Raw genomic sequence first — 15,467 nt, 5'->3', positions numbered from 1 at the left:
ATATGTTCTAAATTATAATTTTAATTATTTATATATTCTAAAGTATAATTATAATTATTTATAATTAAATAATTACTGCAAAAATGCAATAATTTGATCGTATTATATATTTATTATGTTTAGAAATTGATTCGATATGGGGGTTAAATTTTGAACTCTTTTTAAATAAGAAAAGAATGAAATATCACCGTGACAATTCGATAAAATCAATTGTGATGGTAGTAAAAGAAAAAGAGTGAGAGGAAAAATAGAGAAGAGGAAGTATAAACGACATAGGAATGAACAAATAAATAAACAGAGAGACAAGGAGACAGAGAGAGATGAGTATACAGATAGACAGAGACAAACAAACAAGGGAATGAAGTAAAATGAGGGGAGTAGGAATTGTGAGGGAATGAGAGGAAAGGAATAAATAAATAAAACGAAAGAGAGATAGATAGATTAGACGGTTTTTAGACAGAGACAAACAGTTAAGGTAAAGAATAAGAGTGAGAGAGAGAGAAAGAGAAAAATAGATTGGAGTAAATATATGAAAGAAAATCTACGCATTTAAAGTAAAACAAAATAAAAAAGAAAAGAATTATAAATGATTGCAGAAGAAAAGAAAAAAAAGGAAAGATTAAAAAATAGAGACTGATGATATTTTAATATATTCAGACATTATTAAATTTATTTTAGAATTTTTTAATTAATATTTTCTATTTGATATTTAAATCCTTTGTTCTATTCGTAAAGACTTTACGATCGTAATAATAATTATAAATGTAATATTACTATTATTATTTTTCTATAAAAACTGTATTTTATTTAAACGAGTATTTATTATCATCTGTATTTGATTGTAAAAAAAATCAAAATCGATAAAACACCAAAATGACTTTGTGAATGAATAGAATCGTTCTCACGAAAGAAGAATTTCTTGAAGTTTCATCTAAACTTGAATTGCATAAATCAGATCAACGTGAGTTTAAAGACAACCAATTGCACTCTCATGAACAAATTTTCGTCTCACGATGGTAAGAAAATAAACGATAAAAGTTAGAAATGGAGGATTATACGTTTTGATATTAGCTTGAAAGCCGCCTTGTGCAAGGGGTCGATTAGCATAGGGTGGATGGTGGCCGTAATTCTCGAGAAAATGGTCTACTAAAGTGGGGGATAAGATGAACATTAGTAAGAAAGAGAAGGAGAGAAAGAGAGAGAGAGAGAGAAATAAAAATGGAACGAGTCACCACTCAACTAACGATCTGACGTATTTACACGTTCCTGTTCCCACGTCTTAAAGCAGGACATTGCAATCGTGTATAGCACCTCTGCCATCATTACAAATCGTATCTCAAGATCTATACTAAGTTCATACTACTCAGCTTCCGCGATTAAAAATATTTATTACCAAGTTTTCTTTTTTATTTTTATCTCGTTATTAAAATTTTAAATCTACCAATACCATATATTACTTTGTAACAAATTGCAAATAAATATAATTACATAATTAAACATACAAATATAAGAAATAAGAAAATAATGAATTTCAGAGTAGTAAATACAAATTCTAATTGTTTTGTGTTAATTTTTATTATCCTTTGCTATCAATATTTCAAAATGTTGAAATCTAAAACGAAAACGACATTAATACGACGCAAACCGGTATATACTTTAACAAGTCCACCCACTTATTCTAATTTTTTTTTCTTTTCCTTCATCCTTTCTACCAGTGAAATGGTCGAGAAAGGGTTACGAAATCATCACGTAACTGCGATAGTTCGTTGGAAATTTCGTACGTACGCTATGAATACGAAAGAAGATAGAAGAATATCGGGAAGTGATGTGATTGAGTGGCAAAAGGAGAAAGAAAAAGAGAGAAAACAAACAAACAAACAAACAAACTTAAAAAAAGAAAGAAAGAAATAATGGAAGTGTGGTTTTTCTTCCTCTTGTCAACTACGAAGAGACAACTAACTATGGTTATTCAATTGAAATAGTAATAGTAGTTGCATAGTCGTGTTAGTGTTTGTCGTTGGTTTCACTTCTTACGATGTACTTTTAAAAGTGTTTAGTTGTGTTTGTTTCTTGCACGAATTCGAACTAGGGAGCAGCCATACCATTCATTAAATATTCACAACCTCGTACGTTACACACGCTTCCTTTCTTAACCAGCTTTGAATAACAAGTATACAACATCATCATCTTCAGCTTGCACACTTCTCTCTTTTCTAATCTCTTGGCTATATCTAACGAAAATTATTGGCAGCAAGTAGGCTTCTTCCTTCCACGTTTTCACTAAAAATTTATGCGATAGTTTCAAACGTTACTATAGTATTACCAATCTTTTTTTTTTTTCTTTTTTTTTACGTGAAATTTAAATTCATTTTATATAACGATTTTTCTCAATGAAATATATATATTTAATTTTTTTTTCTTTTATTTTTACTTAGGTTCAATGTAATAGGTTTCTTATTTTTTAATTTTATTTTTAACATTAATTTAATGTCATATTCAACATTCCTACATAAATTGATAATTTGTTCAAAAAAAAAACATTTATAATCAAGTTTAATTAATTGTTATATAAAAATGTCATAAATATACATAATAATAATATAAAACTTTCAATTTTTATAATAATCAATAAATACAAATTTACGTTTTAATATTTTAGTTTTTATTATTAAGAAAAAGAAATCAAATAGAATTAAAAACACATTAATGCGAATTAAATTATTCTGATTATTCTGAAATAAGTAAATATACCTATATATATTTTTTTCGTCTCATTGGCATATCGTATTACAAAATAAAAAAAATAAAAAAAACTTTATCGATCGTTCGCATTTTTAGTGTGTTGTGGTATTTCGTAGTATTCGTTAAATTTCTCCCTCCATTGTAACTTTGAAAAACCGAAAAGCAGTTTATTTTTGGTCCCTAAAACGTGTTCTCTAAATTTCTAATAGGGTCGTGCGAAAACTCGGAATTCTCAATTTATATATATATATAGTATATCGAGGGTAGAAAATTTGCGGAATGGTATATAACTTCAACTAAACTCTTAAAGTACCACTTGAAAAAGCATGTTACTCGGAAAAATTTTACCCTAGCACAGGTGTGTAAACTCGATATCATCGAGTACTTACCAAAAAGTTTAACTATATTAATTATCAACAAAAAATTGACAAATTATTCCATGTAAAATAATATTAAAAATAACCCAATTATATTATTATTATTATTATTATGTTATATCATTTTTTTAATTATCTTAAATCTTTTTGAACATCCATTAGATCGATTAAAATAAAAAAAAACTCAACAAAGTGTTGTAATTTACATTTAATAATAACAAAGTGAGTATATCACAATGAAATCATCTCGTTCACACGCGTATACCTTTAATTAATTCATTACGCATTTACTATAACTCTCTCTTTGTAACTTTTCTTCCGTTCGACATTGAACTATTTTACTATTTCTATCGATACTATTCAATCCTGTTACGCTTCTGCAATTTTCTTCGTCATTGAAGGACGTAGTTATTACATTACGCGTTAATCCTTCAAGTTAATGTCGTAAAGCTGGTTTCCGTGATGAAGCTATCTGTGAGAAAATTCAATCGATAGATCGCACTTTTTTTTTATTTCTTTCAATCTCTAATATATATAAATTTTGTAATATTTAATAATAGTAACAATAGTAATAATAATAATAATAATAATAATAATAATAATAATATATAAATATGTTATTAATATTTATAATATATTTTATTTATAATTATTTTATAATTATTTTATAATTATATTAATTATATAATTATTATTAATTATATATAAAAATTATAATATTATTTATAACTATTAATATAAATAGTAATATATATATATATATATATATATACACAAAAGTTCTATACATATTTATACGTATATGAAAAAAGATTCGTTACGGTGATCGCTACGAATACGTTTACTTCCTGTTAATCAAAATTATACTACTCTTAAGAATAATTAAAACTAAGGAAGAAGAAAAAAAGTAAGAATACGTGGACCAAGATTTCACCAAGGGTTTCTCAAGCGTAACTTTTTACATTAGTGTGTTACATTGAAGATTTATTATTCGTATACTAGCTTCAAGATCCCATTGGTGTAATTTGTTTGTTAATGACGTTAAAATTGTATACCATAGACTATCTAAGATGTTCATATTGTAAGGGATTAGTAATCGAATTATTTCCCTTGGGCGATACTGGTGGTGTACGTGTCTTGTTTTGCAAATATATATAACCTTTCACCTTTCACCGATATGATCCACGAATTTTAATAAACCTATTTATACTGAAAACTTATTCATATGACTCTGTTCTAACACAGTTTATATTCTTCCTTTCATGTTTTTTTATCATAAATAAATATTTTTGTTTTTTCTTTCTTTTTGTTGTTTTCAGTATTATTTATATCTTTTACTTAACATTAAATTAAATCATTAGATTTATGAAATTTGAACAAATGCGTCAGTCAATCTTTTATTTATGAACCATATTCTGTATGGTATTTGGTAAAATCAAAATGTAACTCATTTATATTTATTTTATTTTTATCTGAAAAGAGAAAACAAATATTTTAAATTAATAAAATAGAATGAAACATTTACATTATCTATAAATTGTTAAATATATATTTGTGTGTGTGTGTGTATGCATGTATGTATGTAAATAAACTCGTAAAATGTTATAATATTTAAATTTATAATTGTATACAACTTTGTAATTTTTTGAGGTAACAATCATCATCATAATCAGGCATAAATAATATAATAAAAATATTACAACGAAATGTTATAAATCATTTTTAAATTACATTACATGTTTAAAATGCAATTGTCTTTTTTTTTTTTATAAAAATGAAACTTATTTATCTGTATAAATTTATGAACACGTCTGAGAGTTCTTAGATTCCGACGACGTAATATTTTTCTTCGACATCATGGTCGTTCATTTTAATTTCGTACGAATCCATATTATTATACCTAAGTGAAAAATATGATAAATGATTTGAGTGTATTATAAAAAAAATTCTAATATTTTTTCTTTTTTTTTTTCAAGAACATTAAAATTCACGTAAAGAAAGTGTAAATCAAAATTACTTTGATATTTTCAAACGAAATTTTATTTTCTTTCTATACGATCATTGTGAACTTTTATTGATATGTTAATTATTTAAAAAAAAAAAACAACATTAGATGGTTTGTTAATATAAATTTTATTAATGAAACTTCTCCAAAAAGAAATCAGCAAAAACGTCTGAATGATATTTCGTTTTTAAAGTCTTAACCCCCACTTGTTGTTACTCCTACTCGTTACTACAGAAACGAAAATTAGATTACTTAGGGAAAGTAATTAGTACTAATCAATAACCAACATCGATCACTATTCTGTCGTAGGTAGTTAAAAATGAACTAGTAATGTTTAACATTAAATTCATTCACACACAAAAAAATACAAAAACAATAAAGAAAAATATAAACTATGAATTATTTCAATATAATATTTAAATTTTAGTTTATAACTCATTCATAATTATCATATGCTAGTTTTTTATTTCCATTAACATAATAAATCTATAAAACTTTTAAATCATTTATTATATTCTCGTTATAAAGAATAATTTAATTTTCTATAAATTTCTAATTCGTTAAAAATTGTTTAAAAATATTTTTGCTTATTATATTTTTCCATTAGATTATTTTTTTAGTATATTTTATAATTAATTTTAATAATTAATATTTATTATATTTTTCCATTAGATTATTTTTTTATTATAGTTTATAATTAATGTTTTTAATATTATTATTTATTATATTTATTTATTATTATTTTTTTATTATATTTATATAATATTATATTTTATTATATTACATATTTTTATTATATTTTCCATATTATAATTTTTTGTTATTGTATATTTTCCATATTATTATTTTTATTATTATATTTATTTATTATTATTTTTTACTATTACTTTTGCATAGATTTCTAAAATTAATTAAGAATTTTTTAATATTCTTACATTTTATTTTTTTCCATTAGATTATTATTTTTATTATTACTTGAATATTGGCATATTTGACAAATATTTAATTAAATTTTTTCTTCCTCTTATTAGTACTTTACAATATACTTACAATATTTTTTATTAATAAAGTTTCGAATAAAGTTTTGTCATATTGCAAGTAACGTTGAATTATCTTACAAATCTCTGACTTCATCTCGTCAGTATATCGTCGTCGTAAAAGTTTATAATGATCTGTCTCTTAAGACGTGCAAAAAACACTTAATGTGGTCGTGCAAGGGAAAGTGGTGTATCGTATCTGTCTCTCTCTCTCTCTCTCTCTCTCTCTCTCTCTCTCTCTCTCTTTCTCTCTGTCTGTATTTACTTATATCTATCTCTTTTCAAAGTGGCGGTCGGATCTCTTCCAACACGATCTTTACTTAGGTCACTTTCCCTCGGGTGTTGTGAACTTCGTTGGAAATGGTATCGATAGACCAATTCTCATGAGACCACGAAAATTTCCAGTTTTGCTATGAAGACTCCTTTAGTCCTCCTCCTACGATACAACCAATTGAACGTAGATGATTTTCCTCGCTATTTGATTATTGTACAAATAAAAAAATAGAATATATCTTTCGTTTATTCCATTCACGTAATTTTTATATCAAATTTTATTTCAAATCTTTCATACTGTTCAAATTTCTTCGAACACACTTTGTAAACTTAATCATCAATTTTATTGGTTGAATTATTTCTACTCTCTATTAATTTCATTTTGGTTGCCATTTAATACTAAAATAATACAGTGTAAGGATTGTATATAAAAATAAATTTTGAATACGAAGAATAATGATAGAATATAAAATTACACTTAAAATAATTTAATAAATTGTAAAATATTAATTTGTTTATTTTATTATAAATTTGTAATTTATTTAAAAACAGGTATAAAGAAAAAAAGAACAAAAATATTTTAATAAATTCTATATAAATTAATTTAATTGTTTGTTATCAATTATTAGTAAAATTATTATATTAATATATATACATAAATACAATATTATATTAATATTGTATAATATAATATATTCATATAATATAATATAAAATATTATTTATTATATATAAATATTATATAATATATTTTATTTTTTAATATTACAATATTATATTTAATATAATACAATATAATATATTTATTTTAATATAAATACAATGTAAAAATAAATTTTTATAATATAGAACAATGATAGAATATAAAAGTACATTTAAAATCTTAAAACACAAAATAATAAATTATAAAACATTGATTAGTATAATTTTGTTATAAATCATATCGTAATTTATTTAAAAACATTTATAAAGAAAAGAAGACAAATATTTATAAAAAGACATAATATATTGACATTGTTTTTATATAATAAAATAGATACTAACATAAAAAAATGATCCGATCACCGATCATTGATTATACAATATTTCTCGATACGATCAAAAAATAATTCTTAAATGGTTGGTAAAATGCTGAGTAATTCGGAAAGAAACCATGTTTTTTTTTCTGGTATAAAACATCCCCTTGAAATAAGAAGAAACTTTTACGTTTTTCTTTTATAAGCATAGTCAGGCTTTAGTTTGACAAGCTATGGGTCGAAGTTCCAACTAGGTGGGTTAGAAGTGTCTACACCTACATATATATATATATATATATATATATGTGTGTGTGTGTGTATGTGTGTGTGTATGTGTGTGTGTATGTGTGTGTGTATGTAAGTTTCACGAAGGGTAAATGTGTCAAGCATTGAATCCTTTATCATGCTAATCCTCCATTTCTCTGGAAAATTCTTCGAGCTGTATAACGTTATACATTATGAGCTTGATTCCTTCGTTACGGATGAGAAATACTCGAAAGTATGTTAATTACAAAGCCATTGCGTTTCGAAGCTTCTGATTCGTCGATTTCAGATTTCATTGTCAGATCAACATCCGTTTAACAAAGTTTCTTTCATAAGTGTTTCAATTTTTCAGAATTATTAAATTAATGAAAACAATACTATAATAATATGTATAAGCATCTAAATAAATAATATTAACAATAATAATAATAATAATAATAATAATAGTATAAAGATGAAGATGATAATGATATTGTGTTAATTAAATTAATATTAAAATAATATTATTAAAATATATTTATATATTGTATACAATATTTTTATATATAAATTATTGTATATAATTATACATAAATATAATTATATAATAATAAAAATAACTATAAAATAAATAATTTAATGGAAAAAAGATAATATGTAAAAATATTTAAAATTATAATTATATATAATTTATATACATTAATTTTTATATAAAATATATTTATACATATATTAATATAATATTAAAAAATAATAATAAAATATTTGGTAAATATATGATGTTATAATTATAAATGTGATGATCGTGATTAGAATTAGAATAAAATTATAATAATGATACTAATGTTAGTCTATGTGATGAAACCTAACATTAACCAAAGATCGAAACTTATGAAACTTGTCAGACAAGTTTAAAAAAAAACCACAATTGTGTTCTAGTTTTTTTTACCTTGTAATGTTCCAACGATCACAAATTTCTAACACACACTTATCCGGTATATGTTACACAAGAATTATGCTAGTAACTCATTATAAAACCTATGTTTTTGAATCATTATACTTTAAGTTACTTTGAAATTATTGTATCGTTTATATAGTTGAGTAAACTATAGAGAATTACCATGTAATATGTGTAATACATGTAATATTTTTTAATGAATTAATAAATAATAAATATTAATATTAAAGTTACATGAATCTTAATAGAAAAATAGGTCAAAAACAAATATTATTATACATATAATTGTTTTATAATATCGATATGAATCATATATAAAATAAATCAATTATATTATTATTATTGATAATATATTATCAATTATTTATTATTATTATTATTACTATATATAATAATATTATATATTATATATTAAATTATAATATTATATATTAAAATATATATGCAATAATTATTATATATATAATAAATGTAATACAGTAATATAATAATTATAAAATAAAATATATAAAATAATGCTTTAATTCAAAATGTTTTATAATAAAAAATGAAAGAAACTATTAAGAAATTGTAAAAATAATAATTGTTCGTTTGTTTATTACAGGATCTTTGGAAGAATGGTCGTCAAAAGGAAGTAATCGGTCCGATACGTGTTGTACATCAATATGTTGATATGCCTACAGAATCTGCTACATTTTATAATAAAACTACAGGACAATTCGAAAAAGTAATAAAATTTTTTTATTTATTAGAACAATTAGAATACTTCTTACAATTAATAATTAAATAATTCATAATAATTTAATCAAAATTTTTACTATAGGTCAAAAAGAAACAAAAAATTAACTTTCATTTCTCCAGTCATTTTAATTCAATAGTAAAACAATATATTTATATAAAAAACAATTACACGGTTAACCAAATATTTTTTTGTCATTTAAACCGTTCGATACAAAATTTTGTTTCATTTGTGAAATCGTTTTATCAATTTTTATAGCCATTTATTTATACATGACAAACATTCAATTTAATCTACCGTTATTGTATTTTTCAATCATTTATTTTTTTTTTTTAATAAACGAACGTATCCATTTACATTCGCGATCGCGTGTCTTGCTAAACGATATTGTTTCAAAATTTTCCTGTAAAACCTTTCTCGCGATTCATCGATCGGAACATAAAATATATATATATATATACTATAAACATATATGTACATATGAATTGCATATTAACAATGATATCGATAAAACTGTACGTGTTTCTTAATCCTGTGAAAATTTCAATTTATGTAGAATTATAGCGTTTGCCGAGTCGATGATCTCAGATTACATAAAATCATTATACTTCACCATAACAAACACAAGTATAATAGTATTATTAATTTGTGAGATAATTGTTATACCAATGAGTAATTTTTTTTCTAACGTTTGAACTAAATAAGAATTCATATTTTTATTACCAATATTGTATTCAGAGCAAAACGAGGGATACGAATAAATTCTTAAGAAAGAACAAACGAATAAACATAAATAAATAAATAAATGTAACTAACAAGTCTCTTGATTATATAAAAAAATGTGTAATGTATAAATGTATAAAAAAATTAACAGACTTATATACACAATATTTTTGTTATTTTAGGTACATGGTTGTTTACCAGCAATGGGTTATAGTTTTGCCGCTGGTACAACTGACGGGCCAGGATCATTTTCTTTTCAACAAGGAACCACGACTTCCAATCCATTTTGGAACGCAGTACGAAATTTTTTAGCTGCCCCTACGGACGAAGATATTCGTTGTCACAGTCCTAAACCCATTTTACTTGCAACGGGTCGAGTAAGTATAATATACAAATGATAAACTGATTTAATATATATTTTATTTAATTATATATAATTTAATAAATATATTATATAAATACTAATTTAATATATAAATTAAATTATATTTTTTTATATATAAATTTTTTGTATATTAATTTAAATAAATTAATATATATATATATATATATATATATATATATATATATATTAATAATTATTTTTTATTAATAATTAAATAAAATTTATATAATTTAATTTATATTATAATTTATATTATTAATATAATATTTTGTTTATATTTTTAATATATATTTTATTTAAATATATGTATATATATAATGTTTTATTTAATTTTATATATATATATTTTATTTTAGTTTATTTAATATATTTTTTATTTTATTATATATATATATATATATATATATATATATAAATCTAATAATAGTATTCAATAAAATAATGAAAAATCATTCTATTTATAAGAACAATAACCCTCATTCTTAAGATCTTTGGGGGTGTATGTGATTTCTGATTTTTTTTTTTTATCATTTCTTTATATTTTCCTTTCTTTTTATTTTTCTTCTCTATATAACACATTAATCTTGTTTGCCCTAAGATGAAGTTCCCTTACCAGTGGCAACCGAGAATCGTTTCGACTCAGGTCGCTTTTATTGGAAATGTTATTATCGCTGGAGTACCAGGTGAATTCACGACAATGTCTGGAAGAAGACTAAGAGAGGCTATCAAAACTGCTACAAATAGTGTCACATACGACGAAGATTACACAGTGATAATCGCAGGTCTTTGTAATACTTACAGTGATTACATTACCACTCCTGAGGAATACCAAGTACGTCTACTTCATTTTTTTTCTTTTTTTTTTTGTAAAACGTGCATTTTTTTTAACATCATTTTGAATTGGTCAATTAAGATCGTGAGATAAAGATATTTTCTTATCTTTTCATTTAGAATGCTGATTAATAATTCTAATTGTTTATAATTTAACAGGAAATGAGAATTATTATCGTATCAAAAATATTAAATATATTTGTTTTTATCATTTTATCATTTTATCATTATAAAGTGTTGTACTTTATTGATATTTTTTAGATTCAAAGGTACGAAGGTGCATCAACTATATTCGGTCCACATACACTAACTATTTATCTTAAATTATATCAAAATCTTGTAATGTCTGCTATTCAAGTAAGTAATTGGTAAAAAAATTATATATTATGTTTTATTTATACATACATTTATATGTATATATTATAATATTTAAATATATTATTATTAATAAAATATTTTATATATATTATTATTATAATTATAATAACAAATTATAATATAAATAATTATATAATTAATTAATTATAATTTAATATTTTATAATTATTATATATTATAGTAATATTATATATAATATTAGTTTATTTTTATATTAATATTAGTTTAATTAGTATAATTAAACTTATGATGAATATAATTAAATAATAATTTAGTATAATATTAATATTATTATTAGTTTATTTGAATTTTATCCAATTATTATAAATCTTTTTTTTTCTTATGACTTATCGTATTCCAAATGAAATTTGATATAATTATATTTGGTCCGAAAGAAAAATAAAAATCAATAATATTATTCGCAGAAGAAAGAAGTTAATCCGGGTCCAAGCCCTCAGTATTTGAGCTCGAAAAAAATGATCAGCTTTATCACACCGGTTCTGTTCGATGCGACAAACTGGGGATACAATTTTGGCGATTGTGTGGAACAACCGAATTCTGTCGTTTATCCTGGAGATATCGTCAAAGTGTCATTTGTGAGTAACAAGTTGGAAATGTTATTTTTCTTTTTCTTTATTTCTATAGCGATCATTTTTGAGACAACAACCAAAAAATATGATAACGTTCTTCGAATGAGAAGTTGCGATAAGGAAAAAAATAGAAATGTTATCGAATCGTTGTAATCAATTTAAAAAAAAAATAAAATAAAATAAAAAGAAACAAAACATTTTATATAAATCATAAATTACAAAACATTCAATCGTATTGAATTCATATTGTCAATACTGTTATCATTTCGTATTATTAAACATATCATACGATTGTTATGAAAATGAATGAATAAATGTTAACATATATATACTCTTTTTAAATGATATAAATGAAATATAATTCACATTTGCATATTATCGCTTAAAATGTAATAATTTCTCGTATTTTCGATGAGCGTATCAAATGAGATGATAAAATCGATAGAATAATAATGTTTATAAACGTGAATCGTTTATTGTTTATATTTCAACGTTTGATCTAATTTTCATTTTGCAGATCTCGGGACATCCACGAAATAACCTAATGACGGATAAAACGTATTTGACAATCGAACGATTATTAACAAATAACAATACTTGGATTACTATTGCTACGGATGCTAACTGGGAAACAAAGTATGAGTTTTATATATTTATTATATATTATATATTTCTATTATTTATTTTTTATATTTATTACATATTTAATAATATATTATTATTATTATTTTTTTGTGATTGTAGATTTGAATGGGTCAGAAAATCTGTTGTCCTTGGTTCAAGCCAGGTTTACGTTACCTGGGAAATTCCAGAAAATGTTAAACTTGGTGAATATCGTATCAAACATTTTGGATATTATCGTTACATTTTAGGAGGAATTTACCCTTATCAAGGAACCACTAATACCTTCAAAGTAAGTAAATTACCTTATAATAATAATAATAATAATAATAATAATAATAATAATAATTTAGAAGTATGATTAATGAATTGACAGATTAATTTATTTTTGTTTTCTCTTTGATTGATTTTTATTTCTTTCTTTATTTATTTTTTAGGTGGTCCAACCTGATCCTAATATGTGTCGAAAAAAAAATACCTAGATATCATCAATTTGCCACGTAACATTTGTTATAATCATTGAACAAATTAAACGAATTACGCTTAATTATCTTGTCTACGAATTCTATATATATATATATATATATATATATATATATATATATATATATATATATATATGAACAATATTTACTTATTGTGTGGGCATTTGTAAATTTTCGAAATAACTTTCGATAATAATAAATTAATTATTTTATCTTTTTTTTTGTTAAGAAATTGATTTAAAGAAGATAATAATTGAACAAAAAATAAACGAATTTATATTAAATATATATAGATGTATAATTTTTTGTCCTTTTTCTATAAAAAAAAATTATTTGAAATATAATACATTTTCAAAAGAGTAAGCAAAACAGGTAAGAACAAAAAAAAAACAAAAAAAGGAAGAAAGAAATTTAAAATGAATAAGAAAAATAAGACAAGAGTGGATTACACGCGATTAAAAAGGAAAAAGCTTTCTCGTAATTCATTTGAATAATATTTCCAAGTTTTCTTATCTCCAAGATAAATTTATTTTAATCCACAGAAGAAAATCTTTTGATCGTTGTAGAAAAGTTTGATTTAATTTTCATTGCGATAAATATTTTTCCCTTTTTTTTTTATTTCTCAATATTGATGTAAGAATATCAGAAATTGCTGATATGATTGATGATTTTTTTCTATTTTTATTTTTTTGCTGTTGTAACATTTATTACAATTTAATATGAATTTTTATGAAACATATTTTAAATGGGTAAATAAATAATTATATTAAATATACATGTAATATATATATACACAACTTTGTATATTAATTATGCAAATTATGCAAATTATGTGAATTATCGGTGAAAAGCTTATCGTTGCTTGATTACGTTAACCTACATGTGTGGATATGTTATATTATATAATTATACTATCCTTTCTTGTCATTTATTTATTTATATATATTTATTTATTTATTTATTATTTTTGTATATATTATCTTATCATAATGTTCTTTATTTGTTGTCCGGTCTTAAAACGTAATTTAAATTTAGTTATTGCTTTTTAAAAGTTAGCATCGTTATTTTATTTTGTTGGAAATTGTTTGTTAGATTTGATAAAAGTTTACTACTAGAAAAAAAAAAAAAGAAAAAACAATGTTACGGAGAAATATATAAATATAGAAAAGAAGAGAAGATAAATAATAAGGATATCTCTCGTTGAAAACCCAATGGGTTTTTATACTTATGGTTTCCTGCAACGTTTTAGGTCTTTCACTCATGTATTCACACGTGAGTTTGTATTTAAGTAAATCTAGGTTTTCGTGAAAAGGAATCCACTGAACATTATACATATACATATATATAAAATTACAATGTATGTGTGTCATATAGAAAACAACATTCAAAAACATCATACGAGATGACTATAAAGTAGTCACAGATGTTTATTAAAATTCTGTGAAAATACGATCGCGAATAACGTCACATACACACACACAATCTTGGCTATTTTTAAAATATATATATATATAATAGAAAAAAGAAAAAAATATTCTTAGCTGAGACAAATCCATTTTTATCAATTAATTTATGACAGTTGCCTTGTGTTTCTGCCAATTTAGTAGAAAAGATTAATTGTTACTTCGAATTTTTGGAAACCAAAAAAAAAACAAAAGGAAAACTAACTACAATGAGTTTTACCATTTATTTTTATTTTTTATTATTGTTCTTTAGGATAACAAAAGTTTATATATATATATATATATATATATATATATATATATATATTTAAAAATATATATTATTAAAATTTTATTTTAATTTTTATTAAATTTTATTTATTTTTATTATTTTTATATTTATTTTTTAAATTTTATTTTATAGAATTTTAAATAATTATAAATAATATTAATTCTATATATATTTTAGATTATTTCTTCTAGAAATATTCTTTTATTCTAGAAGAATAATTCTTTTATTTTAGAAATATATAATTAATATTAAATCGTATCAAACTAACATTAAGTTAATGAATACTATAACTAAATTATTCAAACGTCTTTTCGAAAAGAAAAAAAGAAA

General features: G+C 22.4%; 1 protein-coding gene across 1 annotated transcript in view; it reads left to right on the top strand.

Annotated features, from left to right (window-relative positions):
- Positions 1-13,672, top strand: part of CDase (neutral ceramidase) — a 41,547-nt gene extending 27,875 nt beyond the window's left edge. Inside the window, exons 10-18 of the mRNA XM_015329188.2 lie at positions 9,256-9,378; positions 10,296-10,490; positions 11,097-11,330; positions 11,591-11,686; positions 12,133-12,303; positions 12,815-12,933; positions 13,042-13,210; positions 13,356-13,484; positions 13,528-13,672. Coding sequence (XP_015184674.1) covers positions 9,256-9,378; positions 10,296-10,490; positions 11,097-11,330; positions 11,591-11,686; positions 12,133-12,303; positions 12,815-12,933; positions 13,042-13,210; positions 13,356-13,400 — 1,152 coding nt within the window. The 3' untranslated portion in view covers positions 13,401-13,484; positions 13,528-13,672. The remainder of the gene's footprint in view (positions 1-9,255; positions 9,379-10,295; positions 10,491-11,096; positions 11,331-11,590; positions 11,687-12,132; positions 12,304-12,814; positions 12,934-13,041; positions 13,211-13,355; positions 13,485-13,527) is intronic.
- The last annotated feature ends 1,795 nt before the right edge of the window (positions 13,673-15,467 follow it).

Source organism: Polistes dominula, unplaced genomic scaffold (assembly GCF_049000335.1).
Source record: "Polistes dominula isolate Pdom_NZ unplaced genomic scaffold, Pdom_raw_medaka contig_12, whole genome shotgun sequence".
In the NCBI taxonomy this organism is placed as follows: domain Eukaryota; kingdom Metazoa; phylum Arthropoda; class Insecta; order Hymenoptera; family Vespidae; genus Polistes; species Polistes dominula.
This window is presented reverse-complemented; position numbering and strand designations above follow the sequence as displayed.